This window comes from Melitaea cinxia, chromosome 19, assembly GCF_905220565.1.
Source record: "Melitaea cinxia chromosome 19, ilMelCinx1.1, whole genome shotgun sequence".
NCBI classification, from domain to species: domain Eukaryota; kingdom Metazoa; phylum Arthropoda; class Insecta; order Lepidoptera; family Nymphalidae; genus Melitaea; species Melitaea cinxia.
Window position 1 is genome coordinate 4488391 of NC_059412.1, and position 13141 is coordinate 4501531.

General features: G+C 41.4%; 2 protein-coding genes across 2 annotated transcripts; both read right to left on the minus strand.

The window, feature by feature from the left end:
- Positions 1 to 228: 228 nt before the first annotated feature.
- Positions 229 to 1806, minus strand: LOC123663086. Its single transcript, XM_045597825.1, has one exon. It carries the CDS (start codon positions 1804 to 1806, stop codon positions 229 to 231), a length of 1578 nt encoding a protein of 525 aa, XP_045453781.1.
- Positions 1807 to 1935: 129 nt separating this feature from the next.
- On the minus strand, positions 1936 to 3084 carry LOC123663087 (transcriptional regulatory protein AlgP-like). Its single transcript, XM_045597826.1, has one exon. It carries the CDS (start codon positions 3082 to 3084, stop codon positions 1936 to 1938), a length of 1149 nt encoding a protein of 382 aa, XP_045453782.1.
- Between the last annotated feature and the right edge of the window lie 10057 nt (positions 3085 to 13141).

The following is a 13141-nucleotide window of genomic DNA, read 5'->3' on the forward strand; positions in this document are numbered from 1 at the left end:
CTTGTACGGACGCCCCCATGGATCCCTGTCGAGGCTCGCCAGGGCTTCGTTGAAGGCTTGTGACTTGGCCTTGACGATGGCCAGCTGTAGTTTGCGCTTGGCGTCGCGGTACGCCTCGTATAGCTGGCGCTCGACCTCCAACTCCACGGCTGGCATCTGCTCGTCTGTCCGGCCGTGGCGTCGCCTCCTACAGTGTCCGTAGGGTCGCCTTGCCGCTGTGCAGGCGGCTCAGAGTTCCGCGATCTCCGAGCTCCACCAATAGACCCCGCGGCGTTCGGGACGGTGCCGGCACCTCGGCATGGCCGCGTCGCACACGGCCGTCACCGCATCGCGGAAGTGATCCGCCGCAATGTCTACCTCCGGGTGCATAGGAGTAGCGGACCACAATTGGACGATCGCCGCTTCCTTCGCCAACTCCACGTCGAGGCGGGTAACGGCCCAGCGCGGAAATTGCAACGCCGCGTGCCGAGGCGCACCTCGGCTGTGGGAGGTGGAAACCTCGAACCTCACGTACTTGTGATCCGAGAGAGTCTCCACCTCCGACAGCACTCTCCAAGTTTGCACACGTGCGGCGATGGACGGGGAAGCGAACGATAAATCCATCACGGACCCCCCGTTGTGTCGCACGCACGTGTGGGCCGACCCCGTGATTAACAGGGTCAAGCCCGCAGTGACTGCCCACTCCCTGACTACTTCCCCGCGAGAGTCAGTGAAGGGGTTGCCCCAGTCCCGGGCCTTGGCGTTCAGGTCGCCGAGGAGGACGACCTGACGTGGTGCCTGTCTTCCAACCGCAGCGACTAGGAGGTCTAAGAAGGCCTCCAGCTCCGCTACGGTTTTGTTGGGGGAGAAGTATGCGCCCACCACAGCATACTCTCCCCACTTGGCCACCACGTACCCGGGTCCCCTCTCTTCGACTGAGAAGGGGAGGCTGCCGTCATTGGATCGACTCACAATGGCAACGGTGCCGTTCAGGTCCGCAGCCCAACAAGGGTGTGAGCTAGGAACGAAGTACGGTTCCGCCGCCACTGCCACGTCTATGCGCCACTGCGCCAAGGCCTGCATGAGCAGATCTTGGGCCCGGGCGCAGTGGTTCAGGTTCGCCTGGAGGAAGTTGTGATGTCTGATCTGGTCCATACATTCAGACATCACAACCTCCTCACCGTCCGCCACCGAAGGGACGACCCCCTCCTTGCCGATCTGGCTCGCAGCCGCTGGGGTGGCCCGGGCCCCTGCGGATCTACACTTTATCTTCGCAGGCTTGCACCTACGACCGCCCATCCTGTGGTCAGAGGGCTTGTCGGACTCCACGCAAATAGCGCAGCGCGGGGTGACCTCTTCACACGCAGCTGCCTTGTGGCCTGCACGTCCGCATCGGAAGCACAGGTCACCCCTGTCCACCGACGCTGGACACTGAGGGCGCGTGTGGCCCAGTCCCATGTACTTGAAGCAGCGCATGGGCAGTGCCTCCAGAGCCGTCACGCGTGCTGAACTCCATCCGATCAGTAGCCTGCCCTTTTCGGTCAGCGTTTTCGCTGCCGAAATCGGGCAGGAGACCACGATGGAGCTCGTGCCATAGAAGCCGGAGCGTAATGCTCCGGCCTTTACGAGCCCGACGTCAATTCCCGTTGCTTTGGCGACCACCGCTGCCACTCCCTCCTTAGTGGCCGTTTCGTCCAGGCCCGAAATCCGCACCTCCGCAGATTTGACGGGCCTGACGATATTCGCCACCCCAGACAGGGCTCCACGAAGCGATTCCGCGAGCCTGTCCGCCTTCGCATTCCTTTCAGAGCCAGAGATCTCCAGCATTCTCGCCCCCGTGGCCGTCTGCTGGGAACGGATTTGGTCGATACCCAGCTCTTGGAGGTCGACTTTTTCCTGGGCCGTCCGAAGGACGGAGCTGTACGTCAGCCCCCTTTCCACGGCCTCCGGCTGCAGCTAAAGAACGACTGCCGCGGTCTTCGGCGTCTTTAACTTCGGCTTGGCAGTCGCTTTCGCAGCCGGCTTTCCGGACGGCATGGCGGTTGACTTCGCGGACGTCTTCGCGGTCGACTTGGCGGCCTGCTTTGCAGACGATGCAGTGGTCGGCTTGGCGGCTGACTTCGTCGCAGGTGCAGGGGCAGGGGTGGAGGACTTTCCCTTCCCCTTGCCCTTTCCTTTCCTAACTACTGTTGCCCAGGTTTCCTCCTGGGCGGCAGTGGACGGGGCCACCGAGGGAGTGGCTGTCGTCTCGGGACCACGAGGTGCAGGTGACGTCTTAGGTGGTGTGGATGCCACTACCTTTGCCCTTGGTGTAGGACACGAGGTCTGGGCCGGCAGCAGACGGGCCTCGATCCCCGCTAGCCGAGTATTAAGCCTGTCACCGAGTGAGCAGGTCAAGGATCTTATTTCCTCGACCAGCTCTAAACCCAGCAAGGGCGTAGACGGCGTTCGCGCTCCGGCATCAGTAGCGGTGGCAGCGGCGGTAGTAGCCGCAACCGCATCAGTCCTGGCCTCGGTGACGCCGCGCCGCCACGCTTTGACCTCTACCTTCAAGGCCTCCACTTCCAGTTTGAGGCGGCGATTTTCGGTTCTCAACCGCCTCGACTCCTCGGCTTCGCTTCGGCTCGAGAGCGCGTCAACCACCTCGGTAAGGGTCTTGGCGGACCTCTTCAGTCGGGCCACAAACTCCCCCTTGAGGTTGCCGGACTTTTTGGCAACCTCTATAATGCAGGCAAGGCCCTCACCTGCGCGCGCACGCAGCTCCTGCGCATTTAATGCGCTGGTATCCAACGCCGCTAGGTAATCGGACTCGTTTCCAGAGGAAATCGGAGTCGTCCCTTCCGTAGCGCTACCTGGCCTGTACTGCCTGCCACGCAGTACAGCCTCCAGATCATCGAAAACAGTCGCCGGAGCAGATTTTAAAAATTTTGCCCTTGAACTCGAGCCTGCTTTCGAGCCCAACGGCCTCCCACGCCTGGCAGTGATAGTTTTCGAGACTTCCGTCTCCTCCGTCTCCGTGTCCGAACCCACGAAGAAAACGGAGGAGGACGATCGCTTCTTCGCCTCGGTACAGCCCTGAGAAGAGCCCTTAATAGATACGTCCATTTCGAGGTCAGACTCGACGTTAGACTCGTCCAAACGACGGTCGGCCTCAGTTTGGCCCTGAGAAGGGCCTTGGGGTTGGCCCTGAGAAGGGCCTTGGGTTTGGCCCTGAGAAGGGCCGTTGGGTTGGCCCTGAGAAGGGCCGTTGGGTTGGCCCTGAGAAGGGCCGTTGGGTTGGCCCTGAGAAGGGCCGTCGGCTTGGCCCTGAGAAGGGCCTTTGGTACGGGATCGCAACAGCATCGCGTCAAAATATTCGTGAAGCGCACACAACAATCGATCACCAAGTATAGTTTGCAAGGTTCAGTCACCCGCCTGCCACCTGCGTTACCGGGGTCAGGACGGGGTCCAGGGGAGACGATGAGGACGTACTTATCAAACACTTGGGGACTCCCCCAAAAAAAAAAAAAAAAAAAAGCTTAGCCACCTAACCCAGCCACACGTTTCTGTGGTTCAATAATTATAATTTTATTAAAATACATGTAAATTCTATATTCAAACGCGCCATCTATAATCTAGAAATAGAAATACGGCGCCATCTACCGGATATATGTGCAACTTAGATTCTAAACCGCCATCTATTAGGATTTTATAGAACTAATCGATAAATACATACTAAAGTCGTATAATAAACATTTAATTTGCAATAACAAATGAAATCAATAATTGAAATAAAAACTAGCCTATCTCCCAAGTTGGACGAAATTACAGATGATTACAAAATTTGATAAAAATTGGTTCATTAGATTCGAAGTTTATCACTTACATCGTGACTGAAATTTTTTATATAAATATATAAGATTAAAGTTAGAATTATCACTTAATAAATTGGCTGAATTGTTGACAAATCTGAGATCTATCAAAACCCTCTGAACAAGTCAGGGAATATCAAGTTAGTAAATCTATGAAAGATAAAAAATTTCAAATTTATTTTTCAGCACAAACATCGCCTTGCAAGCCTTTCACTATATTCGTTGAAGAATGCAATACATGCGTTTGTGGAGCGGATGGCGTAAGATCCTGTACCAGAAACGATTGTTCGGGTAAACTCATTATATCATTGTTTTTCTTACTCTGTTTTTCTTTCTGATATTTCTGGTTTTACGAGGAAATTTTAGAGCTAACTATATTTAAATTTTATGAATAATTATAAAAATATTACCAAAATATGCAAGCTACGTTACTACTATTATCTTACATAATTTGTCATTATGATTTTAGAGATTCTTGATAGTGAAATTCCGTTAATAGAAAAATCGATATAGTTTATTAATTTGTCACTGTTAATTTTACCAATAAAAGTCACAGAATTAGTAAATATAGTAAATATTTTAATTCTTGGCTGTGTGGTTACGGCAGTACGAAATACAGCCACCCTCTCTTCCCGTGGGTGTTGTAAGAGGCGACTGAGGGATAACACAGTTCCACTACCACCTTGGTACTTAAAAAGCCGACCGATGGCGGGATAACCATCCAACTGCTGGCTATGAAATACACAGGCTGAAGAAGGGCAGCAGCGTCTTCGGTGCGACAAAGCCAGCCCTGCGGTCACTAACCCGCTTGTCCAGCGTGGTGACTACGGGCAACACACATGAGTTCACGCTATTATTGGCGCGAACTTGTTGAGGCCTATGTTCAGCAGTGGACTGCAATAGGCTTAAAGTGTGTGTGTATAAATCAAACGAGGAATTTATGTATAGCACATATATTTTTTCAATTCATTACTCCATTGTAAATCATAATGTATTAGTGTAGTCTAATTTGTAGGTACATTTTTTGGAACACCTGAATCTGGGAAAACAGGATAAGGGCAGGACAGTTAAATTTATGTTGTCTGACGAAATTGAAAGAACACAACAGGCTTCCTTGATATAAACTTAAGGTCATAGTTTGTTATTTTAGTGTAAAATAATTATGTAAATTACTTTAAATTGTTATTTTTATTTCAGTTGTATTACCGCAAGCTGATGAAGACGTTGATGACATTAGAGGATACCAATAAATTAAGAAACACAGAAAACACAGAATCTACAGAACGAAATATTTTTTTTAACAGTAAATTAAAAAACAATCTAAAAGTCAAATAATTTGTATATAGGGTTATTGCGCCTGTTCGCGTCCACCGCCCAATTCGCGTCCATTTTACGGATCTCAGTTTCAAAAGTCTCGAAATTAAGTATACTAAGACACCAATAAGTCGAAAAGTAATTACCGGCAATACCTCAATGTATAAGAGGCACGCACGCATAGACAAGAGTTCTGTGCGACCAAGCAATCCCGGGTAAAAAAAATAGTTGTTCAACAAGAGAGCGCGAAGGCACGGAATAATGAAAAGAAAATAGTGGGCAGCGGTTCGTTTGAAGGTAAGTCTTTTATTATTTTATGTCTATTTTGAATACATAGCTGTTTCTAGGCGTTGGTTATGATAAAAGGAATTATAATAATTATGAATTTGCTTATTTTTTTTATAGTTAACAGTTAAAATAAGGTGGACGCGAACTACTACACCGAATTTATAAAACTTCCACTTTGCGTCCGCAATGGACGCAAACTATACCTAAAGGGATTAATAATAAAACTAAATCGCGTCCATTTCTTAAATTAATTCTATAAGTTTAATACATAAAACTAATAACTACAAGTTAATACCTATTCTACTTTGAATGAAATATGTAATTTCTTTCTTATTTTTTTTCTGTTTAAGATGAGTTCTTTGCAGATAAGAAGAAGAAGAAAAAAAGAACATACACAGAGGAAGATTTAAGGGAAGTTTTGCATGACATTCAAGAGAAGAGGAAATCGGTAAGACAAGCACCTATGCAAAAAATATGCTATTCCGATATTGGACAAAATCAGTGGGTGCAGACCAAGAGGGTACAAAACTTATCTACACAAATAAATACAATTGGAGTGTCTGTTTGTAATATTAAAGTAACAGCTTTTTACTAAATGCATATTGATTTATACATGGTACATATACCAAAATAAGCAATCTCTTTACTGTATGATGCCCTAATAAGAAGTCAGCTTGAGTATAATGCGGTAGTATGGTCTCCACATGAAGTCAAATACAGTCTCATGCTGGAACATATTCAAAATAAATTCACCAGGTTTCTTTACCTTAGGCTTAATGGCGTGTATCCCTTGTATCCCTTGATGTATTCAACATTGTTTGTATTGGGCATGGTTCGATACAACAAGTTGGAGACTAGGAGAGAGCTGGCTCTGGCAACTTATATTTTAAAATTATTCCGCGGTGTTGTCAATAATCCAGGGTTACTGCAGTGGATAGATTTGAGCGTACCCGATAGGTATCTACAACGAAAGCGGCGTCCGAGCTTATTTGCAGTACCCCACGGCAGAACCGAGCTAGTGCGCAACGGACCCCTTGCTCGTTCAGTCAGAACGCTGAACTTGGTGGCTGACACACTAAACCTTTTTTCTTGTTCGTGGAGTGAATTCGCAAAAGTTACTTTGTATATAATATGTTATGAGAATTGAATTTAATGTTTTTATATTTATTAATGTTACATTGTTTTGTTTTTAGTATTATGCTTAAGTCAGCTAATTCTTTTTTAATTATAGTTTAACTTTTTTTTTCCTTTTGCTTTTTGTCTCCTTTACTATGTCTAATGAATTGGGTTATGCCTCTAATATTAGATGTGAGAAAATAAAATAAATAAATAAATAAAAACATTTTAAGAATTTTTGTCTGTCTGTCTATTTGCTCCGGCTAATCACTGAAACCATTGGACTGATTTTGAAGGGACTTTCACTGGCAGATAGCTAATGTAATAAGGAGTAACTTAGGCTACTTTTATTTTAGAAATTTATTTATTTTTTAATTTTACGAACAGAACAATATTTTTTTTTAATTCCACGCGGATGAAGTCGCGAGCACAAATAAAACCAAGTAACGAAGAAGAAAACATAACGGTATTATTAATATTTAATGCGAATGGAGATATGTGTCCACCTCGTATTTTGTTTCCATAATTATTAATCAAGGCTGATCTTTGTGGTGCTGTGTGCTTACGGCATCAAAGAATATAGCCACCCCCTCTCTTCCCGTGGGTGTCGTAAGAGGCGACTAAGGAATAACATAGTTCCACTACCACCTTGGAACTCATAAAGCCGACCGATGGCGGGATAACCATCCAACTGCTGGCTTTGAAATACACAGGCTGAAGACGGGCAGCAGCATCTTCAGTACGACAATGCCAGCCCTGCGGTCACCAACCTGTCTGCCCAGCGTTGTGACTATGGGCAAAACACAGGAGTGAACTTGTCGAGGCCTATGTCCAGTAGTCGACTGCGAAAGGCTGCTGTGATTGTAATTGCAGGCTGATCCTTTAGATTGCTTCATCATTACAGCCTATACAGTCCACTGCTGGACATAGGCCTCCACAAGTTTACGCCAAAAATAACGTGAACTCATGTGTTTTGCCCATAGTCACCACGCTGGGCAGGCGGGTTGGTGACCGCAGTACTGGCTTTGTCGCACCGAAGACGCTGCTGCCCGTCTTCGGCCTGTGTATTTCAAAGCCAGCAGTTGGATTGCTTACATTCCTTTAAAATTCACAGAACAGATAATTGTTGAATTTTATAGGTGGAATTACTATTTACTTACTAAATACATGGGTACCTAATTTGTTTTTTAATTTTAAGTTTTATCAATGTTTAGAAGAATAAATAGGTGTTTTATTTTCTTTATAGTGATTTATTAATGTTAATATGTTGATTTTTAAATAACTATAATTCTTCAATAAATAAATTATTAAAATCCAACCTCTCTTTACATTATCATAAAAATATCACCTCTTTATTCCTTTTCTAAGCTGGTGGACGCGAAGTGGTCCAGCGGGTGGACGCAAATTGGATTTTATGGACGCAAACTGGGTAAATCGCCTAATTCTGAAGTTTGTATTTAAATAAAATAATAACAAGACGTTTCGAACAAAACTGAAAATTAATCTTTAAATAGACTATATAACGAACACAGTAAATAAATTTTTCATAGAAATTAGTGCGGGGACATTTTTATTTTCTTCTTCAAACTTGCCAACTGCACTAAGTGGACGCGAACAGGCGCAATGACCCTATAAGATTTGTCATTTTTAACTTCGGCAGAACCGTTGACCTTAGTAGGTCTACGGTTCTGCTAGTTCTATCCGTACCGCTAAATTAAAGGCGAAAGCAAAATGAAATCAAACAAAGATTTTAATGGAGATATTTACAACAAAGAATTATAGGTTTTGTTGGTAGATTTGTAAAATTTACTTTTAAACTACCGTCACTTAAAAAGAACTAACTAAAAAATACGAAAATGAAATCTCAGACTCCTTAAATTTAACTTTTAATAAGAACTTCACAAATTATTTCACAATGCTAAATATACGACAGAAATTGGACAGTGAGACCCTACGAGACAAAAGCTATCTTTCGCTAGTTAATACCAAAAGGAATCTCCTCTCTTTACCCATCCAAACACGCTTACGTGAACTCGATTTCCCGCCAATATACCTTGCATGAAGACATTGTCATACTGCGTTCCTGTTGGTAGAGGGAAAGTACACGCATTAAGATCGTTACAATATTAAATTAAACTATTAAATGAATAAATCAAAGTAGAAATGCATAAAATTGACTTCTAAAATTACAATAATATTTTAACGTAAATCATTCAGCAATTTAAAAAGCGAAAGCATTACATAAAAAGAAATAGTAACTAAACAGGTACAGGTACTTACTTCAAGAAGTTACAAAACAGATAATCAATTCACTAAGATGTCGTTCATTAATTACAAACATTAAACATTTAATCTTAACCTAATAAATTACAAACAATTTTATAATTTCAATCAAAGCTTGTATATTGAAGTCCGATTAGCATCCGCGGCGACATATAATATATTTAACAAATTTTTTAATAAATCTTATATATAAAATTCTCGTGTCACAATGTTAGTTAACATACTCCTCCGAAATGGCTGGACCGATTTTTATGAAAATTTGTGTACATATCGGTTAAGTCTGAGAATCAGCCAACATCTATTTTTCATACGTCTAGGTTGTAAGGGGGAGGGATTAAGGGAGTTAATAACATATATGGCAAAAGAACGTTTGCGGGGTCAGCTAGTATTATTGTAATGAAACAATCAGTGTCCAAGGAGCACAAATTTTATACAGAAAATACAATAATACGCATAAGAACTAATTGAAGAAGTAAGAATCCAACCTGTAAAATCCCACTGCTGGGCATATGCCTCTTTCTCCCAGTGGAAGAAGGATTGGAACTTAATTCACCACGCTGCTCCACTCCGTGTTGACGGATGAAGTAAAGTAGAAATAGGATATAAGTATTCTATCGTTTTTCAATTTTCTGACTGTTAGGAGCAGTAATCATAAATTCATTCAACAAAAGCAAAAGACAGGGTTGATAAAACTACAAAGAACCTCTAATTATTCTCATAAATATGAGAATACCATTTGTCTCACGTATTAATGGTGAATTTTTTTCGCTACACGAATCCCTGGCGGAAATCCTTTGATTCATACCGTAAGGAACTACCCTTTTATGTCGTTCCTCCATTATCAATGTACGAGAATATTATAGATCTAAAGCGTCTTCTAAATATGAGTTTCCATTAAAAACGTTTTTGTTTTATGAATAACGAACTAAAAGACTGTTTATTTTTTTTCTGTTATTCTGAGATACAACTATCTAAGTAGACCAGATAACAAGTGTACTTTAATTGTAAATACATTTCTTTATACTACCATAATTATAAAAGTATGAATTGTACATTTATTTGTTACCAATAAAATACTAAACATACCTATTTACAGTTTTGACGTGACCGTTGTCACGATCTAATAAATCGATGAACGCTGGCTGTATGCACGAAAAAGGATGACTCGTATAGTGTTACGCTCACTGTAGCGTTGCACTCATTGTCCCGTTGTGCTCACTGTACGCTTGCGCCGCATCTATCTCTCTTCCACTCGATTGGCCTATGCCGCGCTGTGTAGATTTAGAAGTCGTAGAAATAGAATAATAAATTAATTTTAAAGTTATAAATTTTAGTAGCACGCGGTCAGAAAACGGGGTAGGTTCGGAATCAGGCGCGTTAGGCACCTGATTTTCAGCCTTTATTTCCTTAGCTGGCCCACGCCGCGACAACGTACCTTAGAAAGTAAAATGGAAGGACACTGGCCTGACTAATTCCCGGCGATGATGGTCTTCAGTTCCGTCTTCGTCCGATGACCGGCGGAGATCTCCACCGGTGTAAATGCCGGTAATCAGTCAGCCCGTTATTAATCGAGGGCAGTGACTCGATTTGTAGCAAAGTATGATTAAGGATATAAATCTAAAAATAAATCCTGGAACGAAGAAAGTTCCGAGTCAGGAAAAGAACAATTCAGAAACCAGTGTCACAATTAGCAAAATAATAAATAATTACAATTTTCTCGTTACGTTAAGAACACCAGCAATATGTAATTATAATAGATATCATGAGAACTTACCCCAGCGGGATTTAAGCCGAGTTAGGGTCGAGGTTAGGTCTCTAGGTTCGGCGGCAACGAAGTGCAAAGAAAAAAGCAAAGACACGCGAGCAAGGCGCTCCTTCCCGCGCTCGGGAATATTGACAAGCAAAAGTCTATGCGTTAAGCATAGTCTGTATTTTTATAAATTATTAAGTTTAAATTTAGATATTAACTTATTTTATAATTTAAGGAGTAGACAGGAATATTAAATTTAGAATTTCTAATTACAATTAAATTGATTTTATTAAAGAAAGATCAATAATTACCAAAAAACATCAGCGGCATCTATCAAGTCTGTTAGAGAAAAAACGCCGATATGAAACACAAATAGTCACGAAGTGTTGAAAAATGCCGATAGATGGCGCTACAAGTAGAAGCATGATAAAAATAAAGTGAAAAAACTTAACCTTTACTACAAGATCTTATTTATTAGAGTAACGTTCCAGCACAACGTTACACCTATGCGTCCGAGGTGATGTTTACTTTTGACATTGTCATTTTAAGCTATCATCCGCAAACCAACTTTACAGACAGCCATTTATTTAATTCTTTGAACTGACTAAATTGCGTCAGAAAGCTAAATTGTTCAACACATATTCGATAATTAATTTGATATATTTGATAACTGAACAGCTTGCGTAAAGTACATGTCCAGTTACCAAGATAGTTAATTTTTCGATTTGAAGACATAAAAAACTAAAAAGCAATTTTATTTACATCCGCTAGATTATTTCTTTGTATTCATGTTCTATCCAGTATATGTTGTGTCCAGCAGTGGACTGTATAGGCTGTAATGATGATTCATGTTCTATTAACGTCAATACAAACAAAAATTATAGTAAACAATACATTTAAATATAACTCATAAAACAATACCCTATATAAAACATGTTTATTCTTTTAATAAAACAAAAACGTATTTACATTTTTCCAATTATTCATTCCAATCTTTTTATTTATTTGGTCAATTTTAACGCCAATCATCACTTTTAAATTGTTCAATAAAGTTAGAAAACAATAGTAATTGCTCGGTAAATATTTACACACCGGCGCCTGCAATAATTTGTAAAGCAAATATTTATATTGGTTGTATTGTTGTTCCAATCTCACAGGTGCATTCACATTCATAGCATTATTCGTTTTATTCGAATAAAAATAAATCCGATTTGAAATGGAAATGAAAAATGTAAATAATAAAAAAGTCTTATGTAACGACGCTAACTGTACTTCCTGAATGTGCAATTAAAAAGTCTAGGATTTCCTCGCGAGTAAAATTTACTATAAATATAAAGAAATACTGAACCCACTAGAATCACTGCTACTAGTGCTACATGTATTGACAACATATTTACAAACTGTAAACCTTATTCTAAAGCTATTATTAATAAGTTAAGCTCAGACCATTGTGGCCAGTTAGCTTCCTTTTCTTATTCTTTAAATGTCAACAAAAATATTTTAAAAAAGACCTTTGTACCTATAAGTGCTACACGTATGGAGAAGTTTAGAGGTAGTATTGTGGCAAAACTTCCTTATTTATCATACATTAATGACCCTAACTACTTATATAACTCTTTATTTAAATTAGTAAAAACTGAATTTTCTACAATATTTACTTCAAAAACAGTCAATTCAGGGGGTCTCTTGACATTTGGTGAATGGGCAACTACTGGCATATATAAGAGCAGGCAAAGGCTTTATGAATTGTACAGTGAAAAAGCCTATAATCATAGTGTATCGTTTGCTTCTTTTATAAGTGCCTACTCAAAAATGTTTAGAAGAGTATGTTCCATGGCAAAATCCTTGTATATTAAAGACAAAATAAGAAATGCGCATAATAAAATTAAAATGACATGGAACATAATTGCTTGTGAAAGTGGAAGAGTCACAGATCGCAGCTTCGATTTTAAGTTAAATGTCAATGATAAATTTGTTACCTCATACCGAGAAGTTGCATCTGAGTTTGAAAAATTTTTCACTGACATTCCGCTTTCAACAACGCAATCACTTAATTCGTCTCCAGGCATTGCCGAATTTTTGCTAAAGAAAAACGTTAAAGAATGTAATGTAATATTTACATTTAAACCTGTAAACCCCAAAGATATAATAATAGCCTTCAGAAGCCTGGACGTCAAGAAAACAGCTGATCTATGGGGTTTATCTGTAAAAGTCGTTAGTTCGATAATTGATGTTGTCGCACCTCATCTAGCTACTATATTTAATGGCTGTATAGAACATGGTGTGTTTCCTGATCTAATGAAACACAGTAAAGTAATTCATATTTTTAAATCAGGCAGTACCCTAGATCCTAATAATTTCAGACCAATTTCAGTACTCCCAACATTTAGTAAAATTTTTGAAAAAATCATCCTCGGGCAAATGTTATCGCATTTTAATGCACACAATCTACTACATAAGAAACAGTTTGGTTTTACAAAAGGTCGCTCCACAACAGATGCTAGTGTTGAGCTAATTAGAAATATTTTTGAGGCATGGGAGAGGTCGCAGGATGCTCTTG